This window comes from Tachysurus fulvidraco, chromosome 22 (assembly GCF_022655615.1).
Source record: "Tachysurus fulvidraco isolate hzauxx_2018 chromosome 22, HZAU_PFXX_2.0, whole genome shotgun sequence".
Lineage (NCBI taxonomy): Eukaryota > Metazoa > Chordata > Actinopteri > Siluriformes > Bagridae > Tachysurus > Tachysurus fulvidraco.
In genome coordinates, this window is record NC_062539.1 from 5,479,501 (window position 1) to 5,506,222 (window position 26,722).

Sequence of the window (26,722 nt, forward strand, 5' to 3'; positions counted from 1 at the left end):
GGACAAAATGAATACATTTAAATGATACCAAAATAAAAAAAAAAGGTTTAGGTTTTAGGGTACAGGGAAGAAGGGAGCGTAGGTTGAAAGCAGAATCAAGCGCGGAAATGTGAAATGTTTCATGGAGAAAACCATCACTGAAAAATGTTATAAGCAAATCTGATTAAGTTTTTAGAATTTTTGGGTTGTACTTTGTTTTTGAATTCATATACGCAATTGCATTTCTGTTTAGATAATGTTACTTGTGTGTTGTTCCAGTGATTCTTATATTTAAAAAAAAAAAAAAAAAAAAAAAAAAGGAAGAAAGAAAAAAAAAGAGAAATCCAGAAACAGCAGCTCTGTTGTTAGGGAGATGCAGACCATTCTTTTATGCATGGATATTAAACTAAGTGTGTAGAAAAACTGCAGGATTATTTGTTCGTCTTGGCCAAGGAGAGGGGGAGGAATGAAGTCACATCAAACGGGGTGGGATAGATGTCCGTCAAAATGGATTCAAAGGCCATCTGAGGTTTATTTCTTGTGCATTTTTTTTAGTTGTTGCTTTGTTGATTTTTTTTTCTCTTGTTGAAACGCATGCGTTGTATTCTCTCCTCTCTTCTTCTCCGCCTCTCCTTCCTTACGTTGCATTTAAACTGTATATATGAATTGAAACGCTAAAGGTAATGGAGGGTCTCGGTCGCCCAGCTCTCTGTACCACGTTGCGCTGTGTTTTTTGTTTGTTTGTTTGTTTTTTTCCTTTCTTCACACTGCATTCCTGCATTTATGATTTCCTCTTTTGTCTATTGACCCCATAGTCTGTGTGCCAGGCGGCCGGCCCCCTCCTACCTGCCGTTGTCATCTTCTTGAGTCGGAGTGGAGCGTTGGAGGGCGTTTTTTCGAAGCCCCCAGTGGCCATGTTTCTCTCCCTCCTCTGGTCCCCGAAAATCAATCAGAAAACAAGTGTCTTTGTGATGGTAGAAGACAATCAATTTCCAATGAGGAGGAGAGAGAAAGACAGGAACCAAAATGAAAGAAATTAGAAGAAAGAAAGCTCGGAAAAGAAAAGGTAAAAGTCGCTGTCAAGCGGCTGAGATTTAAAGACCGGGAGAGAGAGATCCTCAGAGAGATGACAGAGTTCTCCTCTAAACACTGACCTTTAAATCCAATAAAAATCACAACATTCGGTTTTTAGGGACTGCTCTGAATCACCTCTGTAGCCTCTGATTCACACATAATGGGTCTGTCCACATTACCCTGTTTATTAAAGGTTTCAACGTAAGTGCTGATCTTCTTTTATTTCTCTGAGTGTGATTCCACTGATCAGCAATCTTAGTCTGAGACCTTGAATAAATACGAGTCATTAACACACCGCTCTCGCCATGACATTTCCCTTCACACTGATCTTTATAAAGACCTCCCACTTTACAATCCAACAGGACTATACTCACATCTGAGAAATGTAATGTTCCGTTCATATCGATCTGAATTACACAAACATCTTCGGTAGATACAATGTGAATAACATGACCAAATTTAACCCTTTAACCTTTTAATGCACTGAATAAATGTAATCATATCCTCAGAGGTAGAAGAGTAAAACATTAGAGTAGGTGCTTTGTAAATTTTGGCTACACACAACACAACATCATTCTTTTACATGATGATTTTTTAAATTTTTTGTACACAATTCCTTACATCAATATCTCTTATGTGTGATTTTTACACGACTCATTCATTTTCTCCTGATTTCTAGACAAATAGTTTATTTCCACATGTGGTTTTTAAACATTTTATTGATTCTTTTTTTTTTTTAAAACATGTATGATTTTTAAAATTCATTTTTCCAATACAATTTTTACACCTTAATTACTTTCTATAGATGATGTTCACATAATTGTACACAACCAATTTAGTTTTACGTTGGATTTTTTTTAAAAGTATAAATCCTCACACCCAGTCCATTTATTTTAATATTCAACCATCACATTTTTCACCTATGGTTTCATATGTTTCACCTTTCTAAACCTACAAAAACGTACATTGCAGCTTCCCAGCCTAGTGACACCCAAAATTTACAGTTCAGTGTCATTTTTCACAAGTTGTGCTATAAAGTGTGTGTTGCCTGGAGAAGAGAAAGAGGAGTGAAAAATCATTTTTGCACAGAGAGCTATGCAAACACCCCCCACCCCCTTTCTCTCTCTCTGTCATTCTCACACCCTACATCTGTCCATCGCCATTCCTTGACATCATCTTTCACTCAGGGTATTGGGATTAAATGCCTGGAGGAACAATCACAGCACAGTGTATTATCACGGGAACTCGCTCATAGCCGTCATGCTCTTTCCATATAGGACAGAAGATCAGCTTTATTTTCCAAAGAAGTGCCTATGCTACATGCACCAATGCTCATCCACACTATCAGGTTTCTCTCTGTTTCTCACACTAGGCGGCACCGTAGGCAAGGAATTACAGTATGACTTGCTGGGGCTGAGGCCCCACACACACACACACACACACACACACACACACACACACACACACACACACACACACACACACACACACACACAAATGAATGTGATTCAAACATAGATTTAGAGTCCTGTTACAGCATTGTAATTGGCATTATAATTTCAGAATTAAGCAAAAAAAAAGGCGAGAGAGAAAGAGAGAGAGAGAAAGTTAGAAAGAAGGAGAAATAAGGAGAGAGAAAGAGAGAGAGAGAGAGAGAGAGAGACTGGTAGATAGAATGATGAGACAATGTAAGATGGTCAGACACATGATCTTTGCACACATGATGATTTCTGCACTACGAGAGTGCCTGTGGGAACCAAAGATTGTAGGACTGACAATCTAAACTGACCTAACTCTCCATCTCTTCATTCATGCATATGACCCAGTGATGAATCTCTCACATACACAAGACACAGAGCATTGTCATTTCCTCGGATCTGTTCTCTCGGTTTTGATCTCATCGGTACAGAGGGCCTGTACAGTTCCTTATGTTCATGTGTCGTGTCCTTTAAAGAAGGCAAAAACTGAGTAATAACTGTTACAGAACATAAACGAACTAAAACGACTAGTATTGATACATAAATCGATTGTGTGTTTTTGGTTAATTAAATAAAGAAGCAATTGGAAAACAAAAGCCGGTGTCTCTGACTTTCACTTTCTCAGCACAGTGGCTCTGCAACATTGAAGCTCCAGTCGTTTAGGTGCTTCTAGTCCTACAATCAGACACGGGATTCAATTGTGCTTGACATCAATGTAACCTAATACATTATTGGGAATGGACATATAATATGTTGTATTTAATATGTATGTTTTTATAGATAGGGCATCTGGTTGAAACTAGAGATGTGCATCAGGAATGGGATCCAGATCATCCAAAAGATATCCAACAGGTATAAAGCTGACAGGACAAAGATACAGCTTATTAACAAAAATGTGCTTCAATGCATGATGAACATCAAACTTTCATTCATTCATCCTTAGTAAATGCCTGGTCAGCCTGGCACTGGTCAATGGTTTAAATGAGGCAACTACTTTGTTTAAGAAAAGAACCAAGACGTCAGTGTGTTATAAAATATAGCAGGAAGTTGCAAACAAAAAATAACTGTACAAACAGGAGTAAAAAATGCAGTTCTGTACACATCTCTAGTTGAGACAATTATGAACAGGAGTAATGCAGCTGAGGATGAGGAACTGTCAGAGGCAGAATTCACACATCATGCTGACAGTGCTGACATTTCTATTTTGAGTTTTTTTCTGGTGTGGCTTAGACAGGAAGGAATAATGAAAAAGAAAGAAAGACCCCGTTGGTTTAGGCCATGGGTTTAAATCTGAATACATACATAAATATAACTCTTTATATATAAACTGATGATGTCATTAATGCCTTAAGACAACTGTAATCCACAGATTCGCCATACAATTATGTCTCACTACTTTTCTCATTTTAGAATTCTGCTTTCCATTTTTACATCACTAAAATGAGTTTTTCCCAAAATACAGGTGGCTTTGCACCTTGCTCCTGAAAAGGAAGTCAAACAGGGCAGATGGCTTCGGCTGGTGAAATAGAAAAAAGGCTAGAACAATAACTTGTCGTCCACAACAATGTGTGAACTTGAATTAGGTGCATTAATATACAGTATGTGTATATATGTGCATGTCAGACTGAAGGGGTCATGAGAGCACACATTCACACAAACACACAGGACAAAATACAACAAAGAGACTGTCCACGGTGTACAACATGCTTTTATGAATGTAATGTGCTTTTTTTTTTTTAAAACAGTAGAAAACACACATATATGTTTAAAAAACCTGTTAACCAAGACTGGAACAAGCTGCCGTGGGGTTGGATGAAGTAGTTGTACAGATAAAACCATGATCTGTCCAAAATCTCTCTCTCTCTCTCTCTCTCTCTCTCTCTCTCTCTCTCTCTCTCACACACACACACACACACAAACACACACACACACACACACACACACACACACACACACACACACACAAACACACACAAAGTGCGTGCCATCTACATATTAACAGGTGACTATGTCTGTCTTAAGTAAATAAAATAAAATCTATTAAAAAAAATTGAAAATTAAAACAATCTAAACACAGGATACGTTATCTGACACACCTTTAATGTTTGAAGCTTCTTGTCTATATGTCAGCTGTGGCACTGTGGATTATGGATTTTTTTTCTTTATAAGCAGGCAGAGTGAAAAAAAAGATCAGAGACCAGAACAAAAGATATTATAAATTTTTGTGACATATTCTGTACAAAAAAAAAAAAGAAAAAGAAAACTCCAGTCATCACTGGATTTGTGCGTCAGAATTAAGACAGTATTAAGGCTTAAAAAAAAATAAAAAAACACTGTAATAAATAAATAAATAAATAAATAAACAAACAAATAAATTAATTAAATATCAGCAAACACATTAGTGCCTTGGAAGAGAAAAAAACTTTTGTAAATAATAGACCTAGTTTTGAAAATCACTTTTTTTTAATTAAAGCACATCACACCAGCAGGTAACCGTGCACACATATTTATGGCTCTTATTCATAAGGATTTAAATCCTGGATAATGTTTTTTGTTTTGTTTTGTTTTTTTTTAATCCAACCCCGCAGTATGCTTTAAAGACATGAAAAGAGATTTACACAAGAACAAATGTGTTTGGCAAGTTTTTAAGGAGAGGCATGCATAGATCACACAGATCTGCTAGTTCACAAGAAAGAAGTTTTTTCAACTGTATAATCCCTAATCTCTTAATAAGATTTATTGGTCATAAATACAAATAATTAACAAGAAATGTGTCACCAAAAAGCATGGCACTTTGAATATAGATCGTATGGCCTATCCAAATTCCAGTTGTCTTTAACAGTTTGAACAGATTTTTGTATTCTTTGAAAATAAAAAAAAATTGTTTCTATATTTAATCTTTTGTTACTTTCCTAAAATTGATTCCGAATGAGTTAAACCCTCTACTAAACGATTTTTTTAATACATCAGTGTTATTGTTATTTGAATTTTTCTTAATTTTTCTTAATCTAACAGTCACAATTTGCTCTATGTAAAATAATCTAGAGCATATGGCAGGTAATAAGCTTTATGTAAATTAATACAGTATAAGGGGAAAATATTCATGCGATTACATATAGTCGCCTGCAGATGGCGGCAGAGTCTCAGTTTTAATATCATGTTACAAATTTTTATATTAAACTAGTCTCAACAGTATTGTAGTTGTCACAGCTTGTATTTTGAAATTTAATTCATTCATCAACAAAATATAAATGTTTTTATACACTTTAAAGTAAAATGAGTCTCTTCAAAAACTAAAGACATCCACCACCCAGACACATATTGTGATAATCTGGCAGTAAAATTAGTATTGCCTGATTAAAAAATAGGTTCATTTTAGTGAATGATTTAATTGAATTAAAGGCCTACATATGGCTTCATGATGTTCTTATCCTTCATCGTGGTATTGTGACGTCACTACGTTAGTTAAACTCAAATCTCCCTTTGCATGGGCAAAATAAGTGACATGAAGCAGTGAGTATATAAAACCGTGGGGTCTTCTGTTTGTTGCCTGTGTATGTAACAGTTCAGACAAGAGCAGACTGGTGAGGGGGCGTGGGAGCATTAGACCTACTTTCTAAAGCTCAAAGAAGAAGAAGAAAAAAGAAACATTCTGTTCATAATATGTCTATTGCAAATTCATGAAAGATGAAATGATACTTCGCACAATTAACTAGTGCTACTTTATCTGGTTTAATAATATTCTGTGACCTTTAATGGGTCAAAGTTGGGCATTTCTGTGTGTAAGCTTTTGCAGGAAATTATTAAAATGCACAACTAAACAGTATCATATCAGGATATGCTTAAGTACTCTTACTATTTGTATAATATGAGAAAATATTTTAGTTTAATAGCTACTTCTCTTAGGCAATATTCCTTAGATTTACATTTTTTTTTTTTTACGTTATTGCTCCAAAGTGTGTGTCTGGGAGGCAGGTGTCAGAGCTCCAGTCCTCAGAGGCAGAGAGAAAAAGAGACAGAAAGAAAAATGAGTGTATCTGTCTGTCTATCATCCATACAGCTGATACACTCATCAGGGGGGCAGAACAGAGGCAGTGACAGAAGTGGAGCAGCTCCACTGAATGTATTTGATGAGATCTGAAAACTGTCAAACACTGGCAGGAAGATACTATTCCATCAGAAATGTCACGCTTTTCTCCTGCCCTTAGAATCTACATTTTTAAAAAGACCAAGCAGCTTTGTAGTTAAGTTTGTAGCTACTGAACAAATTCAAACCTGGCCACACGATAATAGAGCTTAAATGAATAAGATTATAGTACGTGGTATTTAAACATCACTTCAGAAGAGTGACTTAAGCATGCTAAAAATATTTCACCTTTTCTTCAATGCTGTTCCATTTACTAATAAACACTTTAGAATTTGACAGATCCCACTCACGCCCAGTCTGTCTGCATTTCACACTCTGTTCCTTAATCAGAAGTGTAAAACAGTAAATCAATGTTTTCATGACAGATGTAGAGTGTTCCAGCTGCTACGTGTGTCTGTGGATGCCGCTGGTCTTGTAAAGAGGAAAACTGGGTGGGGATATATGAGGTCACACGACGCCGGGAAAGCTTGGAGTCATATCCCCGGCTGAGCCTCCTTTCTCACCGTCCACCACCACACCACACCTAAACACAGTGACTGACTGCACGGCTAGTAGCTAACGCTAACAAAAAGCTAATAAACAAATCTGGTTGTACAACCGAACGAACGAACAACATCGAAACAGGTTACAGGCCAAAAGGACAACATCGACTGTACTGATGATGTACACACTTCATCCTACTGCATTGCTGCTGATGATGGTGAGGTCTGAGAACATTAAGCTACGTTACAGATTAGCAAAATATGGTAGAGAAATGAGGCGGAAAAAGAGTGATAAGTTTACCTAGAAGAAGCATTCTACTCATGGCTCTGGTTTGTTAATCTGTTCTCAACACCACATTTTAGGTAGACTGTCATTAATTTCAGTGTCACAGCTGAAATGACTTTTGGCAGAAGAGCCTGAGGCCAATGGAAGACTTTCATTCGTTTAGTCATTCATTTATTCATTTGTTTGTTTAATACTTTTCAGTAATTGATTTATCTTTTTCAGGGTGGTGGTGGAGCCTGAATAACACTGGGTATTAAGCAGGAATAAACCCTGAAGGGAGAACACACACCACCAGAGACAATGTAGCATAGCCAATCCACCTACCGGCTCCTGTTTATGGGAGTCGGGGCGAAAGCTGAGAAACTGGAGTGACATATAGAGCATGCGAATCTACACAGACAATAACCCAAACTCAAGATTTAACTAAGGGACCCTGGAGCTTGATTTTTATATTTTACCCTCTTACCTCACCAAAGCTACAAACAAAACATAGTAGTATTGAGAACAGATCATCCTTCAGATCATTAACATGAACATCTGTACAATAACCAGTAATTAAAAACAAAGCATTAAAAATGAAAAGAATAAAAAGTAAAAAAACACATACAAACTGAAGACATAAAGGAAGAAATACCTTCTACAGTCAAATACACATGGGTTAGATGGGTGTCATGATATTCATTTACATCCATGGTCTCCAGCCAGGGACCCCTCTCTCATTGAGACCCAGTCGGGGTTCGGGAACAGGGATTAATGGGGGGATGACGACTGGGTAGGAGAAGCAGAGACTTTTGCACACTGGCCGCCAAAGAAACAAGTCAGAAAAAGAGGGATTATGGTGATATGTGATGATTATAGCATCACTAATCACCCTTTCTTCTATATGTATGTGTATGTGTTTAATGTGTTCCTATTGTCATGATGGTATATACAATAATCTGAAATTGCTTATGTAGGGATCTGATTTCTTATTTTGAGTTTTTCAATGTGCCAACTTTAAAAAGTACTGTTTCGTTATAACAGTAAAAAGAGTCATGCCTATGTTACATTATTTATCCTATACAAAGTCTAAAAAGCAAATGACAGTAAGCCAGAATTTCTTTGTTATTGCACTATGCTATTACTGCTAGTGCCTGCAAAACAAAACCCAACAGTAATTAGCATAATTAAATTGAAAGTGCATGGTAAAGCTAAGGCAATAACCATGAACACAACATTCTTCTCAATTAACATATTCACTAATGAATGACATTTACCTAAAACAAAGGTCTATACAGTAGCTTAATAGAAAAATAAATCAAGCTCTGCTCATATTATTTTACCATTCCCTGAAATGCAAACACAAGAAAACTCAAGTGTGCTGATGAAAGTTTGTATATGTCTTGCTTCTCCCCTGCATAGTACTATGTGTTGTAAACAAATAAAGCTATAACTGTATTGTGCAGGTGTCGCTCGGTAATGGCTTAAAAGTGTACATTTGTTGATATGTACTTACAGCAAGTGTCTGACATCAAACGGACCCGATGCCCGCAGCCTCCCCCCATGAAGGCTTATGGGTCATCGGTTTGTGCCTAGGCCAGGCGGTGGAGAGTATATGAGAAAAAATCCCAATATCATCCCTCCACCAGCCTGGTATAGGCATCATATATCCACTAACAGTGCAGCCAGTACCCAAGGTTTGGCTTCCTAACCAGACCCTGAGGTCCTGGCTGCATGTTAGCTTACATCCACTATAGTACAATGCTGCTAAGTGAATACCTGTATGGCGGTAGCAGCAGTGCACTCACAGTGTTGCGGCCAGTGTGCTTGTCCCAACTTACACAGCACCTAATCGCAGACATGACAGAAAGCCAGGCTTGTAGTTCAGAACCTCATGATTCAAATGCCTTTAGTCATTTTGTTTGGCCAGTAGCATGACTGGTGTTTAATTTAAAAACATAACAATTGCTCTTTGTGCATTCAGTATTTTTTAAATTTGCATTTCAATTTGCATGGAATTTCCTTAGAACCACTATAATGTATATTAACTTCATTGATGGATTTTAACTGTAACATTGGTTGGTGGTCATATAGCTCTAAGGTGCTGCTTAGATTTTGCATAACAATAACATTAGCAGTAGCAATGCTATGTTAAAACATTGGCAACCAACCATCCAAACAAGCAAGGTAAAAGAAACTTATTAACGTATCAAATCAGGGTGACTTAATTGAAGCATTAAAATCTTTTCAAAGGGCAGTGAGATCAAGGTAAATTTATTCAGATTAGTCCCTTAAATGTCTTCTGATATTACTGCGAGTCAGAGCTGTGTGTTTATGTTGGGTGTTTATGCCTCCCCCAGGGTGCCCCTGGCTGCGTTGTTTCATATCATTTTCATGTTGAACTTGCGGGTCCCTCCAGAGGTGGAACTGGTAGTGGGCCCCTCTGTCTTCCTGAATGAGTACTCTACTGTGAAGTTGTTCTTGCGTTGGCCCCTTCCGCGGCTCCACACGAACAACAGCAGGAAACAGAAGAGTACTACACCCAGGAAGGTGATGCAGCCCATGGCTGTAGACACCAGGATTGTGGTGAGGTCAAGTGTGAACTTAAGGAAGACACGTGTGCTGTTCAGACCAGTGTCATTAAAGTCCACCGCATACAAAGAACGGTTGGCGAACAGAGCAGGGTCCACTGGTAGTCCTTTCACTGTCAGAGTGGCAAAGTATGTATCATTGCCACCTGCATTACTGGCGATGCAAATGTATGTGCCACTGTCAGTCACCTGTGCATATCGAATCTCCAAGGTCCCACTTGGTAAGACAGTGATTCTGCTGTTGCTTTTTGAGGTGATCTTTCTCCGTTGGGGTGAGATCCAGATGATGGCAGGTGCCGGTTCCCCATCAGCACGGCACAGGAAGGATACCAACTGACCCTCTCGCACTGTCACTTGTTGAAGCTTCCGGTTGCGAATCTTTGGCTTCTGACAAGTGAAGTAGTCAAATAATGCAGAATCTGGAAAACTACTCAGAATATTACCCTGTACCTCAGGTGGAGCAGCACATATTGGCATTTTCCCATCAAAGTTCAGAGTTCGTCTGCGTTGTAGAATCCAGAGAAGCCGGCAGTCGCAAGAAAGTGGATTTCCATCTACCCGTAAAGTTTCAAGGCTGTTGACAGAATGAAAGGAGCTCTCCTCTAGTGTGACCAGATCATTGTTGGAGAGGTTCAACACCCGAATTTGTCTCAACCCACCCAGAGCATGAGGCTCCACAGTTTGCAGATTAGTGCTGACCATGTACAGTTCTTTCAGCCTTATAAGATCCTTGAATGCCCAGGGTTCCAGCACAGATATGGGGTTGTAGGAGAGGTTAAGGGATGTCAGGTAAACAAGGTTGCGAAAAGAAGCAGAAGGGACTGTGGTAATATTGGAGTTAGTAATGTACAGCCAGGTCAAGTTGAGACCCTGGAAACTAAGGGGGGATATGTATTCCAGGTATGGCCAATTATCTATCTCTAGACCACGCAAAGCATACATCTTGCGGAAATTTTGGTCCTCGATGGTAGAAATGCTGAGGTGGCGTAATTGAAGGGTGACCAGGTTGCGCAGGTAGGATAGGGTTTGACCAGAGATTGAAGTCAGGTTGCATCTTTCGATGGTTAAGTCTTCAAGACCTACCAATCCGGAGAAAGCTTTATGAGATATATAGACCAAGTCATTGTCACCAACCTGGAAAGTGGGAAAAAAAGATAAAAAATAATTAAATATCAGATTAGGTTTTTAGGTGTTTAAACTCAAAATATCATGAAGAATTCATCCGTCCTTCTAACCTCAAGGTGTTTTAGACTGTGCAGGTCCTGAAAAGTATAATCCAACAGGATGACAATCTTGTTTTCACTCAGGTCCAGGGTGGTGAGGTTCGACAGGCGAGCAAAGGCACCCATAGGCACCAGCTTCAACTGGTTTCCACGAAGATGCAGTGTTCGCAACACCTGCAGACTGGCAAAGGCATTGGGCTCCAGCGTGGAGATAAGGTTCTCACTGAGATCCACTTCTTCCAGCCTTGGATATGGAGACAGATCTCCTGGTGACACCCAGCGTAGCCGGTTCCGGCTGAGGTCCAGCAGCCGGGTTTCTGTTGGGATGCCCTCAGGCACACCCGACAGACGCTTACGTTGGCAGGACACGGAGCGGAGCTGAGCCACACAGTCACAGCGTGGCGGGCAGCTCTGGCACACTGGGGCGAGGGCCAACAGGGTGAGGCTCACACCCAGCCAGCCCAGGCCCCATAGGGCAGCCATGAGCACCCCACCACCTCAGTCTTGATGAATCAGTCTACCACACACCTATGGAAATCAGAGAAAAATGAGACATGAGATAACAGAGAGAGGAAAAATTGTGGGAGGTGTGCAATTACATCATACATGCAACCTGAAATATATGTGAAATTAGCATATAAATAGACACTGCGACAAAAAAATAATAATGTTATACTATGAAATGTCTAGGTCTAAATGTTCTCAATTAAACTAGGAATAACCTTAAGGTCTGGTTGATTTTGCATAAGAAAACACAAGTTATCAAACCTACTGAGTAATTCAAGCAGACAAGCAAATGCCTCAACACATTTCTGAAACACCTGCACAAAGCCTGCATAATGTGTGTGTGTGTGTGTGTGTGTGTGCTTAATGCCTGCCTGCCTGCTAAGACCATCATTTCACTTTGAATAAATTAAAACTGAATAGATAATGTGTGACCTTCTGATTATGTAAAAGGAGGATATATTTGTTGCACCAGCTGAACAGCAGATAACGCTGAATTGGGGGTAAAACGGGCGCAAAAAGAGCTATTGTTCTACACTAAATACACTGTTTATATTGTATCTCACATCTCTAGGTGTGTGTAAGCAGATGGAACCAGACTATTGACAAATTGCACACATCTTCTCAACACCTTATGCAGCAATTACGTAAGAATATAAGATCATCACAAGACTCATCTCAGAAATCAGAGCCCTGTTCAATGGCATTTATATCCATCCAAGCCTTTTGTTAAAAAAAATCAAACCTTTGTCAAACGTAGAAATAAATCTTAGATAGATTTCCATGAAAAATCAGGAATTACTGTGACCTGTAAAGCGATGAGAGTTCATTTTAATTTAATCCTTTATGCTCTTGAAGATACTCACTGACTGCAAATCAGTGGAAGACATATTACTCTGCTATCATATAAACTTTCTAAGAGTTAATTTATGCCCAGTGGCTTTACTGTCATCTGATTTATTTGGGACCAAATTACACTGGAAAGGTACATAAAATTATTTTTAGTAACACCAATATTGCAATTTAATTGTAGACAAGGAACCAAATCCTATAACTAAAGACCTCAATATTGCACAAAGGACATTATGCTCACACCTTGTAAAACATTTAACAAGGTTTTCACATGCATTAAAAGTGTAAAGTAGACTCATTAGGAACAAAGGAGAACAAAAGTTGTATAGATGTGTATAGATTAAAGAACATCAAATCAAGTTATTTGTATTCAGTAGGATTGAGAGCCAATGAATGTTAAAGCTGCTGTTTGTGGGCTTTGGCACACACTTAAAAGTTGAGTCACTCGGCATGGTTCCACCCTGCTCTGAATCTTGTAGGGAATTCAGCCAGGCGACTGCTCCGTGTAATTGCCAAATTCAACACTCGCTACAGCCCTCACAGCCTCTCAAAGGGCTTCAGAGTCACAGCAAGTCATGTCAGTGCATTAAACCCACAGTAAGTTCACTTTTTGGGGCCATGGAACTGGAAAGGTCTCAAAATGTCACTTGAAATTTATAACTACAAAGTTATAACAACCCACAACATATGTTCAACATTGTATGAAGGGCCTAATAATTAGCTGAGAGTGATAATTCAATGTGTCTCATTGAAGCTAGAAAACACTCTGAGAACGTCTGTGGTCTTCTGTGTCTGAGAAGTGTTTTTCATTAAAATGCTTGGGGAAGAACAGAATCAAACAGTAAGGTGTAATTACTGTGTGCATATTTATGTATGTTTCACAGCTGATTATAACAATTTGCAGGTCTCTTGGTGTCTGGTTGGAAAAAAAACTAAATTTGTACAGAAGTTCATCTTCTTTGATATTATATTGTTTCCATCATCGCTGATGTTGCGGAAGATCAGTTTGGATTTTATCTTTATTATTAGCTGTAAGGTTTGCCACCCTTGCATGGGCTCCCGTGATTGTGGTTTCTTAATCACAACATTAACATGCCATCCATGGCTGGAAATAAAAGAAACAAAATTGGCCATGCTTTCTGAGTGGGAGAAATCATAGAGTCAGTCATAGTGACACTAGCCAATCATGGATGTCTGTGAGATGCATTCGGAATTCTAGCCCTTTCCGCAGGGTGAGTTACGCTACCTTGTGATGCAGCATGAGATGCAATTTGGCTGACTTTGTTTGTTGGCTTTCTTGAAGGAAGCACGTGTTAGCCTTCACCCTTTCTAGTTCATAGCCGTTATGTGTTAGAGGAGAGCAGACTAAGGGATGGGAATTGGCAGATGACCAGATTTGTACAAGACAATGTGAGGGAAAAATGCATAAGCTCTGGTTTATTCTAGAGACTCAAACTCGCAACACGTTGCTATGAACCGACATTTTAATATCCAATGGAAAATCAAGAAAACATGCTAACACAAAGCCTGAAATGAAAATGAATAAAACCTTCATAGAGCTCAAGGACTTATCAAGGTATATCAACTATTAAACAGACTAAGCCATCTTTCAAAAAGAAAAAAAACATTTAAAGTCAAGAACTAACTGCCACAGAAATTCACAAAAAATCCAATCAATCAGCTTGAGATCTGAAAGACTTTGGTGGCCAGTGGAATAAGAGTAAACATTTCTATCACATTCGGAACTAGCATATTGCTTGTTTCCCTATGAAATATATTAACATACGAGTTTGACTGTGAAAATTCAAGAACATCGATAAAAACTGACACATTCAGTGTCTTAACTGTTGAGACATATTCACTCTCCTTCAAGCTTCTGCACTAAACTGATGTACTGGTGCAGCAGATCTGTGTGTCAAATAACGCCTGAGATGCAGTTTGTTGTTTTCGCACAGTACTTTTTGTCATTTCAAACTAACACGAACACATTAGCTAACTCCATGACAGGAAAAAAAAAACAAGTCAGTGTCTTACACGCCTTCAGCTCACAAGTACGTCATTGTCACTTACTCCCCCAGCACTCCAGGGGACTGTGAGAAACCTAGTATTTATGGTGAGGAAAGGAATGCCTGTCAGAGACCAATACCTTTTTAAAGCATCTATGACTCATGTTAATATTCTGTAGGGCATTAAATCTACACATCCATTTGTCCTATGTTCCTCATTTCTACTTTCTGCATTTAGCTGCACTCTCATTACGATAGCATTACCGCTATCTGTCATCATGGACTCTGCATGGTCACACGCAGTCTTTGCTCTCACAGACTTATAGATAATTAATAGCAAGTAAGAATACAGTGGCTTAGAAGACATCCAGAGATGAAGCTATAGCTTTAACGCACTGATTAATGAATTGCCGTAATTAAAAATCCTGCCTGAAACTGAATTTAATTAATTGCCGAGGGGAAACTGGAACAGGAAACTGTACACCAAGTGCAGGAATGTCTTCCTTTTTTACCTTTTGAAATGTATACACATTTTGTCACTGGACACAGAAATAATTTGCATAGATCATAACATTTCACAACAACTAAGAAAGTATAAAACGTCAAGGTAGCCGTTAATACCACGCTGTTAAAATGACAAAGCACACACATTTACAGCACTCGGCAGACAGCCTTATCCAGAGCGACGTACAAAATTGCTTAAGTCTCTGTCATTGGATAAATTAACTCTGGTTCACTAGGTTACATCATCTATTTATTTATTTATCTGTCTGTCTGTCTGTCTGTCTGTCTGTCTGTCTGTCTGTCTGTCTATCTATCTATCTATCTATCTATCTATCTATCTATCTATCTATCTATCTATCTATTTATTTAATTAATTTTTTATTATACATACATGCAACAAACAGGGAAGGAAGTGCTAGTTGAAGTGTTCTTCACTTATATATAAAATCTATATATACACTTATATATATATATATTCGTTCATTCATTCATTCATTCATTTTTTACCGCTTATATATATATAATAAAACATTCAGTGCTTCCATACTGATTAATGTAATTTGCCTAAAGACAACCAACTGAGTGCAGACATCTACAAATTAACTGAGTCTGAGAATGCCAGACAGGCCATGTATTCTAGACACTCATTATTCAAGATCCATTATTTAACATGACAGACAGACAGACCGACAGACAGACTGAGAAAAAGGAACTCTTCTTTTGAAGGCTTAGAATACAGACTCCCAGTGAAGTCGGCCTTTACTTTGTCACCGCTGCAGCAGACAGTTATAAATACACATTGATTTTTTGGTCAGATAGTCTGGATTGTCAGACACACAGGCAGTGTGGTGTTCAGATACTCCTGGCTACCTCCATCCCATAATGTAATCTCAAAAACAGACAGGATACTGTGGAACACACACACACACACACACACACACACACACACACACACACACACACACACACACACACACACACACACACACACACACACTCCTGAAGGCCAAAAGTCTGATTTGTGAAGAATGTAAATGCAAAGGAGATGTTTTTATAAATAGAAACACAGGGATGAGTGCAATATAATAATCCCCCCATGTCAACAAGTCTTTTGTGCAAAGGATTCAAAACAATATGTTCCATTTGTCCCATGAGTCACATTTACCCTAAAATTATTCAGCTACAAAAATACTTTGTGAACATGCATGGTCTGAGATGTCTTGAGATTTGGGAGGAGGAATTTGTTAACGTTATTTTAAAATCCTTCTGAAATCTGTTCCCATACTAAAAATAGGATTGTGCACAAGAGTGTGTTTTGTTTGTGTGTGGTGTGTATACCATTTAAAGAGTGAGAAATTTCACAAACTATACGCTGCTTTCACATCAAAGGTACAATAAAACCCATTACAAAACCTATGCGCAAGCTTTGTGGGAGTATTGTGTCACATCAAACACATGAACAAAACCCAAGCACTGGCTTAGACATTTCTTGTGGCAGAATGAGGACACAGACGGTGTCTCAGCATCCAGCATGTGACTGTTTCGATGGCAGTTGGGGAGAAAGAAGGACAGGTGTAGTACTGTTGGTGCAAGAGCTCTTGCAGTCTCTACAGTAATATACTTCAATGCATTATACATTTCAGCAGTTACTTACAGTGACACAGCCTGACTGGTTGAAAGGTGTTCGGGTTTTTTCTGCTCAGTACAACTCCAAATAGTATTTGGATAATGCTATTGTATTATTGTATAATGCTGACATAGAGTACTGAGCAGAAAAAAACCGAGCACCTTTCAGCCAGTCAGGCTGTGTCTCTTTCAATGCCAATTTTGTGTCTGTCTGAGATTGTGACAGATGAAAAACCACACAAACTTGAACAGCTAAAAGCGGACCCTGCTGCTAAGCTATACACTAATCCAAATTCAAATAAAGTCTTATTGAGTCACACTTTTTGTTTGGAACATTTCTTTCCACTTTGTTATAAGGATGTTGCATAGCAACAAGCTACTTGTGGTTGAACTGCTTTCTTGGGAATTTATTTTTCAGGAGCTTAATATGTGGATGCTGTGGTGACCCCGAACAGGAAGCAGCAGGAGGTCCCTGGAACCCCAGTGGCAGGATCCCACCCTCTCAGAACAAGAACAGCAATTTTATCATGAGCTTGCAAAACACTTTTCTTTACTTTTGAATAACAATTCTACAAAATTTTTAAATCCAGTTGTAGACACATCCATTAAGTTTACTATCACTTCTACAGCATATAAACTGTACAGCGGCCTGCAAAAAAAATAACAGATAAAAAAAATAATGGAAAAAAAAACGGTCAGAGTAAAACTCGACATGATGATTTCACCACCATGCTTCACTGTGGTACAGATTTTCTCAGGATGATGTGCAGCATTGGGTTTCTTTTTAAATGTAATATTTGTGCTAAAGGCAAAAAAGCTCTTTGTGTGTTGTCAGACCAGAAATTTAATGAATCCACTTAATGCCCTTAGGCAAACTCCATAGATTCCATATGGCTTAGCACATTTTCTTAAATCCTAGCCAAAACCATATAGTGTTTAGTTTATGGTTGTCCTGAGAACAGATTCACCCCTATAAGCTGGATATCACCAGCATCTTCAGAGTTACACTTGGCCTCCTGCTGGCTTCACTGACTAATAATTTCAGTTCCATGTTGTAACACAACAAATTGTGGTAAAGGTCTACAACGTGTGTAATCCCTTGTTTCAAGACTATTTAGAAACATGCTATTAAAACCAGGTCAGTTTTATGCATCCGGCTTGTATATGCCCTTGTTTCTTTCTGATGACCATGAAGGATAAAGGTCCTGCAGGCACTGATGTGCTCATGCATAATGAAAGTGCACAGACCTGGGATCAGTTCCCTGCACTGTGATTTATACTGTGAGTGTGGAAACATCACACGGGCCAACACACAGCCCTCACCTTACATACCACTATGCCCACTCTGCCCTCAACGCACAAGGATGAGAAAGCGTGACCTGGGAACCACCTCATCACTCACAGCACAAATAGAGCAAGGAACCCATGACGCCAAAGAAAGGAGTGGAATGAAGGTGTGAAACTGAAAGGAGTGTGTACTTTGGATGAACACTGAACAAACCATGCCACAGTTGGATACATGTAGATAAACCACAGGAAAAACCTGAGGGAATTAATTAAAACAATACATAACTTTCTGCTATATAAACTGAAGAGACAAATGAAATCAGTCAGCATTATAGATTCCTGCCTGCAATGAGATTTTTCCCTAAAGAGTTCCCCTAAACTCAAAACTTTCTTCATTCTGATAAATCATCAACATGGTACTAATTTCACATTTTTTCATACAAAAGCACCATTTTAGATATTTTAAAACTATGCTAAATATAATATTTTTGGTTAAAAGGGAATTAGGGGAGAAAAAATAAACCTTGATGTTCCTGAGCCATTATGTGTTGCCCTGTAATGGTAACTTATATTAATTCACATTTGGTAAAGACTCATCCCCAAATTTCTGGTACAACTTCATGCTGGGCCTCAGCCACCAGATCAAAAAACAGATTTTCTTCTTTTATTTGTCTTTGAGGTAAATAATTGGCCTCTAAGCCTTATGCAGCTTAATCATTTTGCCCTTCAACTAAACCATGTTTTTAGCCAACACATTAGCATTAGCCAGCTACTCAAAAACACAAGAGCATTATCTAAAATAATGCATAAAACAGTACAGTAGATGCTAACAAGCTAAATGTGTAACATTAGCTTTAAAGTCATGTTGTGCTCTTTCACCTCTTTCTCTACTCTTAAATAAGCTGAGGAGAATATAATTTTAGACTGAAAACCCAGCAATGACTGCACCCTGTGACAAATATGAGCTATTAAATGTTAGCTAGCTGGTTAGCTATTTTGGGGAGCTCTTTTAATGAGAGTGAAAATGTTCCTGTGCCATAAAAGTTTCTTGGGCATTAACCTAGACTACTTATTTTTTTATGTTACACTGGATATTTCTGTTGGTGTATAATCAGGGAAAGTTTTTTTAAAATTAAACTCCACTGTGCAGGTAAGGTTTCGTCCTTTGTAAGGTAATTGCTGCCATTGCAATGAGTTGTGTAACTCAAGGGGGAAATGTGCATTTGCTATGACTAATTTCTGTCCTCATACAAACTCACACTGATTATAAACACCCACTAAGCAGCAAATAATGAAAAAAGAGAGAGAGAGAGAGACACAGAGAGAGCGAGCGATGGGATAAAAGCCCCCTGCCTCAGACACATGCCGTGTGCGTACACTGCTGTTTCAGTCACACAAGCAAAATTGTTCGTTTCTCTGATTATATCGTCTGAGGTGTTTTCACATCACACGATTAATAAAGAAAGCTGCAAGGAATGAGGAGCACAGAGATCCGAAACTTTTTTTTACATTCACCTCTTTTCATGGTTCATAAATGAGAAAAATTACAAATGGATTCAAGTATAAGGCTGCTGCTGCAAGGTAAATACACAACAATGTACAGTGCGCTGTTTTTCCATTTTGTGCAATTCGGAACCGATGACAATGATCATGAATAAAAATACACAGAACGGTAAATACTGGCTGGGGCTGATTTCTTTCTCAGACTAGCTTATTCCTGACAGATGTTGTTGTCCTTTAGCTAATCCTTGTTAGGGGTCACCACAGCTAATCACCTGATCCACATGATGCAAACCCTCCCATGTTATACAGGCTTAGGAATGACACTGAGAGTTAACCCCTCAGTGACTGGGTTGGTTCTTGCCTGGGAGTCGAACCCGATCTACAGAGTTATGAGCTTATTATTGACAGTAACATCAATCAATTTCACAGAGTGTAGCACATACTAAGTGGTGATCAAATGCTTGTTGTCACATATATAACAAATCCTTTCTATAACTCTGTAAAAATTATTTAGGTAGTGTTACGTATCGCTTGTTGCAATAACTTGTAGTGTAAAGTATAACAGTTGTGATAACCAGAAAATCTTAGCTACCGAACTTGTCATTTTCATACACAAGGCTACTGCATGTGATATGTTGGTTATTCATAACATGTTAACAGTAGAGACTGATTCTAAAAATTCTAACTAAACAAACAAATCATACAGTACATTGTAAATTCTAATCAAAGTGAAATTTAAGGATTTAAAGAACTAGTTAAAGCTCTGAGATGCCCAAAATGCTTATTCATAAGCAACTAAAATCTGAAGGTGTTATCTTCAAACACTAAAATTCTGTGAAAGTTTATCCCAACACAGGAAAAACACACGTCTCACACTAAAAGCCAACAGAGTCCTGAGTAATTTTTTTAACAGACTTATAGTGAGCGAAATAATATTTCATTTGTTTATACTGATTGAATGTATTATTTATACTTATACAAAAAGACAAACAGCAGAAGCCTCAGGTTTAAAAAAAAGAGAGGTAAAACAAGCACAGCTTTTCTGCTTCCCATGCTTGCTATTCATTGGAGACAAGGCATGATTACAGACTTGAAACACTTGACTTAAAGAAGGAATGAAAAGCTTCGTCTATTTCTCATTCAGTAAGCTTGCTCCTGTGTGTATTCAGAATATTTTTATGTTCGTATGGGACCCCTGTGCCTGTGCTATCAGGTTCAACCAGATTTGTTTTATAATATTAACAATAAGTAGGATTTCTTTACTGTAGGTCTCTCTTTCAATATCCCGACCAACCATCACTGTGAATGGAATAAATAACCATGATTTTAATGATGAGCAAAATTATTATAATTGCTCTTATTATACAAAGATAAAAAATGTTCCAAAAAAAAACATACAGGTCTTTGATAAAGAAAGACCTAGTGAGTATTTCCCCAAGTGTGACAGCTATGACAGTGGGATTATAGAGCTGTCTTGTCTTAAAGGAACATGGGCTCATTTATACCTACATTTATAATTGTTTTTAGAGTGACTAAAATGTTCTCAGAAACAGCCTTAGAGTTTGAGAGGAGCTAAACTGACCATACTGTTACTGTCATAGCTGGTTAGGAAGGGTGAAGAGGTGGAAGTGAGGATAGTTTTCACTTCCACTCGACCGGCTTTCCTTAGCACAAGATTGCAAGCGCTTTTGCATCACCTCAGGATGCTCGAATGCACCGGTATAGAAATAGATTCAAAGAATACATTCAGCTTCACATATACATGCAGATTAAATTAGGTATATTGGTTAAAGTTTAAGATACATACACAGGGTTACATACCAAGTTCTTATAGACAGAGGCGATGTGATGTCCTTCTTGTGTGTGTGTGTGTGTGTGTGTGTGTGTGTGTGTGTGTGTGTGTGTGTGGGTGAGTGTGTTGGTTACAGTAACCCATGCATGTCTTCAAAGCATGGACATAAAGCTGCCCAAAGTCATTGTGAAGCACTGACACCACTGATGTGCTTTAATCTGACATTCTGTGATAAATATACTACATATGTGTGGATGCATACAGTATGTACTGTTATGTGTGTATATTGTTTGACCTGTCAGTAATATTTAAGTGAGGAGCAGAGGCGTGAGCAGAAAGTGAGAGCCCGAGCAGGCAGATGCAGAGAAAAGGGGCTGAGCAGCTGTCTGAAAACCCAGCATAATGCCACAGCTTGTTTATTCTCAGCCTCTAAGGGATTTAGGGCATGTATGTGTGAGAAGATGTGAATAATTGCACATTTCAGTTTCGTTCTTTCGTACCAAATAGAGACTGTGCAGACGATTTAATAGCTACTTTAAATTAATTAGTATATGTATGAGATTGGGACCTTTTGTCCATTAAAATGATTCTGAAAATGTGCTTGTGTGCGTGTGTGTGTGTGCGTGCAATAGCAAACATCGTTCTTGCTGAATTTGCATCAATGTTTTCTCACAAACTTTTATAAAGGCTGTGGCACTTTTCGCTAACAACCAACAACATTCACAGATTTTGTTTTTACAGAGAAAGTCTATTGTAGATGTGATGCTGTGAAGCTTTTTTTCAACTCAGCACCACTTTTGCATCGTTTTGCAACAGGACCGTGCAACAGAATATTTACCCTTGTCTGTATACATGATCTCACAGATGACCACAATTGGCTTGTGTCACTGTGATTGACAAAATGACAAGAATACGCCATAAAGGGCTTAAGGATTTGTATTTTTTTAAATATTTTTTTGTATTTGTCTCTAGGGACAATACATTTATAGAAAAGCAAACCCCCCCCCCCCCCCCCAAAAGGCTCTTTTTTCCCATTCAATTGTTTCTATCTTTAAAGTATATGTTGATATCAAACCCAAGTTACTATAAATAATCTTTAGGGTTCCACCAACTCTGCTTCCTGTTGGGCCACATCTTATCACCATGTCCTGGATTATTGTGCTATAACAGCATGCTCCATTGTGATTTACTACACAAACAAAAAACAGCCAAAACAAATGGCAACAGTTGGCTGTTTGAAGGAAACTGTCAATGCAGGCTGACTCAGGACTAATGTGAAGCAATCCGATATCAGACAGGCTGCAGCGAGACCTATGGCATGATTAACCGAGCCTCTAGGAGTTATTAATGTGATGGGGTAGAGGGCTAACAGCATGTTGCTATAGGGAATTGAATTGGTACGTGGCCCGAATGCTTACCTGCTGCTTTTGTGAGCGGGGTAAATACTGCAAGTGTGCAGCAGAGAGGAGCATGATGAATTCACAGAACAAATGCTCAGATGTACAATAGAACTGTACTCACTGGAGGCTTTTAGTTATTTTAATGGTTTAGTTACTTGAGGGATCTTCATTGCTCAAAAGGATTTATAATTAAAATAGTAGCTGTGTTCCAAATCACGTACTCAACACTGATACATTAGGCAGTAGACTACATCATTGTTGTTGTTTTTTTTACTAACCGGAATTATAAGGCGTTTCCCAGCCGACTGCAAGTGATGTCAAACACACAGAAGTTGATGAAGTGTCGTCAGACATCTTGAAATTTTTTTCGCACCCAGTGTCATCGCCTGGTAGCCGTAACTTTCCCACTTTCTAAGCAAAGCTGTGAGTGTTGAGTGCATAAAGTGTCCAACATTCCACACTTTGTTTTTTCGTTTAAATAAGTGCATCATCCAGGTGCCTGAAGTGCACTTCTCTTGTTGGAATTTTCAGTATGAACACACGACTCACACCATTTATCCACATATAATGGTGCATAAGTATGTGATCTGTGATGCACCTATTGTTCTGTAAATAAGCATTGTTAACAATCCTCTAACCACCTGCATGCTGAGCATCCTATTTATTGCAGAGAGCTCTGGTATATCAGTGTCCTCTCTGTGCATAAGGGTTCAGCATGTCTGTAACTTTTGAACTCTTTTAAGCAAGGTGTGTGCAGTGACACTGAGAGTTAGTGCACTGCAGAGGAAACAGGGCCTGGTTTCATTAGTCATTATTTGACATGCTCTCATTGACGTGCCCTTCCTAATTTCCCTGAGGGGAATCTGCTGCGCCATCTTGAAGGCCATTACAAAACTCCATTAGCTTGTGTGAAGTTCGTTAGTCATGTCCTTCAAGAGGGCATTTGATGTTTCAAAGGGTGTAAAGGGGCCAAATTTAACCTTAATTTAACCTCTATATGATTAGATTTGCTAAAAATATCAACAGAAGAATATGCAATCTATCATTTATCTGACTTATGACCTATTTACAGTCACTATTAACATGCAAAACGCCAATGAAACCATTTAAACACTTTAGGAGGAGATTATCTCATTACTTTCAATCAGCATTTCACTTGTAACCCTTGTATTTCATATGATTTACATTCATGAATAATAAGAAGAAGAAACGATTGTCATGAGCCTGTCAATCAATGCTAAACAGAATCCGATGTTAAATTGTTACAGGTGGTAAGTTTGCACCTTGGTGAAGAGCTTAAATGGTACATTCTTAAAATTCCTGAAATAGTTAATTAAAATAATACACCATGACTAGCAGCATGTCCAAATATACAGCTCATTCAAAGTGAATGGTCCACTGAGAATATAAAATATGAACCACTTTCAAGGGCATCCTGATTTTCAGAAGCATGCCAAAGTCTTGGAACACCTCATAAGTTTTAAGTGTGTATAAAAGAAGAAGTCTTTGTTTGTGCCACACCTTACATTACATCACAGTGGAATTTGGAGGCTTTGGAAGTCAGAGCACAGATTTGGGCAAGGACATTGCTCAGGCACCCACAGTAGCAGTTTGGTGGTGCTGGGGCCTGAACTTATGTTATGATTTGTATGTGGAACTTCCATAGCAAAACCAGGCTGAAGATGATCACACACCCACACCCACACCCACCCACCCACACACACACACACACACACACACACACACACACACACACACACACACACACACACACACACACACACACACACATACACACACACACCCTTAGCAGCTCAAATCAATGCTAGTTAATTAGCTAATGTAATGCAGGATTTTCACCTGTAATTTACGTTACTTCAGCTCAATACTCCAATGTTTTATGAATCATTTTAAATGTCAGGATGTACTCTAGTAAACACCAAAGCACTTTCTGACATGCTTTATGTTCAGCGCTAATATCAGCTTAAAGTAGCTAACTGCTAATTTCCATCAGGAGAATGGCAAGCTAATTTCAGAGTTACTTCTAAAATTATATATAAAAAAGATAAAAAAATACAAAAACCCATGAGTATTTCTGAAATTTATGCTAATTCTCTTCATTGTGAACCCATTTTATGTGATACGTTAGACACACCACTACCTAATAAGCTAGCACATAGACGCAGATGTGACTAATTTGGCTTATGCAGATAGAGTCAACCTCTAGTCTTTAGGCAGAGGCAACAAACCCTGTGAAAATCCTTCAAACCCAAACCACAGAAGTCTGAGATGTTGTTTATTTCTGCTGCCTCAATAACCGGTATTTATTTACGGAAATACTTAACAATTCAAATGAATTGTGTAGTGTGTTTAAGAATAAGGAAGATCATAAAACTTTATAGAAATCAGATGTGTGGGTAGATTTAGATTCTTGGCCTGAAATAGAAAAGAAATATTCCCTGAGTCAAGAAACCAGGCTTACAAGGGAACTCAACCTCTTCTGAGTGACACAGATGAGTGGGATTTTAACGTTAAAACAATTAAAGAGTATGCTCAAGCATCAAAATGTTTTAAGATCATTTTATATGTATATATTATGAATGCAAGTCTTCAGGTGAGCAGAGGGCAGTGTTTAAGATTAGAGAAGTATTTAAGTCCAAATCTACAGTCCACTGGTGAGATTTTATACTGAGGCAAGGGTATTTTTGTGCAACAATGATTTTGGGAAATAAAATTTGAGGGGAATCCAGCTGAATGTGTCACGGGTGCAGAAGCTCCAAGCAGAAATAGAGCATTAGGATGAATTAGGCAGGTCCAGAGAGTAAGAAATCATTACATAAGGCTGCTCAATAGCAAATACAGCTAATAATGAATGATAGCCATCACATAAACCAATTGTGTTAGTGAACTGAGATTTCCCTCATGGCAGCCAATTCTGCATATTTAGCAAAAAGGTAATCTTTAGGTTCTAGAGTGAGTGAATTGAAAAGAAAGAACTCAAAGAAATTGCAGCTATTCTGGATTTCACAACTGCAAAACCCATTCCTGTAGCTTATCTTTTGTGGTTGTGCTGCATAATTTCTAAAATTCTGATGAGCTTGAATTAATACTCCATCAAGTTCCACACAGAAGGCTGAGTGGATAATGAAACAGAAGAGCAGAGCTGATAAGGCTCACATTGTTACTGAGTAGAAAAGGAAGACTGTCATTGCACTGAGACGGAGTCAGAACACGTCCCTTTCTTTGTCAATGTAGCTCCTGGCACAAAGTCTAATAATGCCAAAGTGAAAAGGAGATAATTGGGTTCTGTGAGCTAGTAAAGAAGTAATAGAGGCTTAGCAAGATAAAGTGCCACCTAGATCTGACTCAGTCTTACTTTCATGTGCATACATCCCCAAAAAGTCCTTACGTATGTGATTGCAAAATACCACCAGCACAGACAAGGGTAGCGTTGGTTCCTCCTTTAAGATCAGAGTTTGACAGATGGCCGGCTCAGCTCCATCCAATTATAACAGCATTGCTGGAATTGGCCACTTTTCAATCTCTTTTCTCAACTGATGGCCAGACTCTGGTCTGACAGCATCTAAAATGCTATTTCAGGACGGTGGCAGTGGCTGTCAGCGGGATTTTTGACACATGATGGTTCCATGATGGCTCCTAAGTGAAGCTTGCTCACATAAGAAGATCACAAGATCTGCAGTGTCAGGGGTTAGCTCTTGCATAGCTCTACTTTTCCAAATGCAAATGTTGTTAGTGTTTAAATATAGCCTGGATTAGTAAAGTGCATTACTTAATTATCAGTCACCACATGGAGGGAACTGAACTGCAATGGCTACAACAGAAGGCAAAGAAATCTGTCCTGCGGTGAAGGTCAACAGATGGACATATGTGTGAGCAGTAATCTGCATCCAGACAAACTTTTTAGTCTCATCATTTTCTTAGTACAGCACTGTATCTGTATCTTAAAGAAACTCGAAATTCACTAAAGTTCCAAAATCAGTACGTCTCG

General features: G+C 38.5%; 1 protein-coding gene across 2 annotated transcripts in view; it reads right to left on the minus strand.

Annotated features, from left to right (window-relative positions):
• Positions 1-7,444: 7,444 nt before the first annotated feature.
• Positions 7,445-26,722, minus strand: part of LOC113645347 (leucine-rich repeat and immunoglobulin-like domain-containing nogo receptor-interacting protein 3) — a 39,702-nt gene continuing 20,424 nt past the window's right edge. For both annotated transcript variants that reach the window (XM_027150885.2, XM_047806640.1), the window contains exons 2-3: positions 11,252-11,767; positions 7,445-11,150 (exon numbers count right to left, since the gene is read on the minus strand). In XM_027150885.2, coding sequence (XP_027006686.2) covers positions 9,807-11,150; positions 11,252-11,722 — 1,815 coding nt within the window. In that variant the 5' untranslated portion in view covers positions 11,723-11,767 and the 3' untranslated portion in view covers positions 7,445-9,806. The remainder of the gene's footprint in view (positions 11,151-11,251; positions 11,768-26,722) is intronic.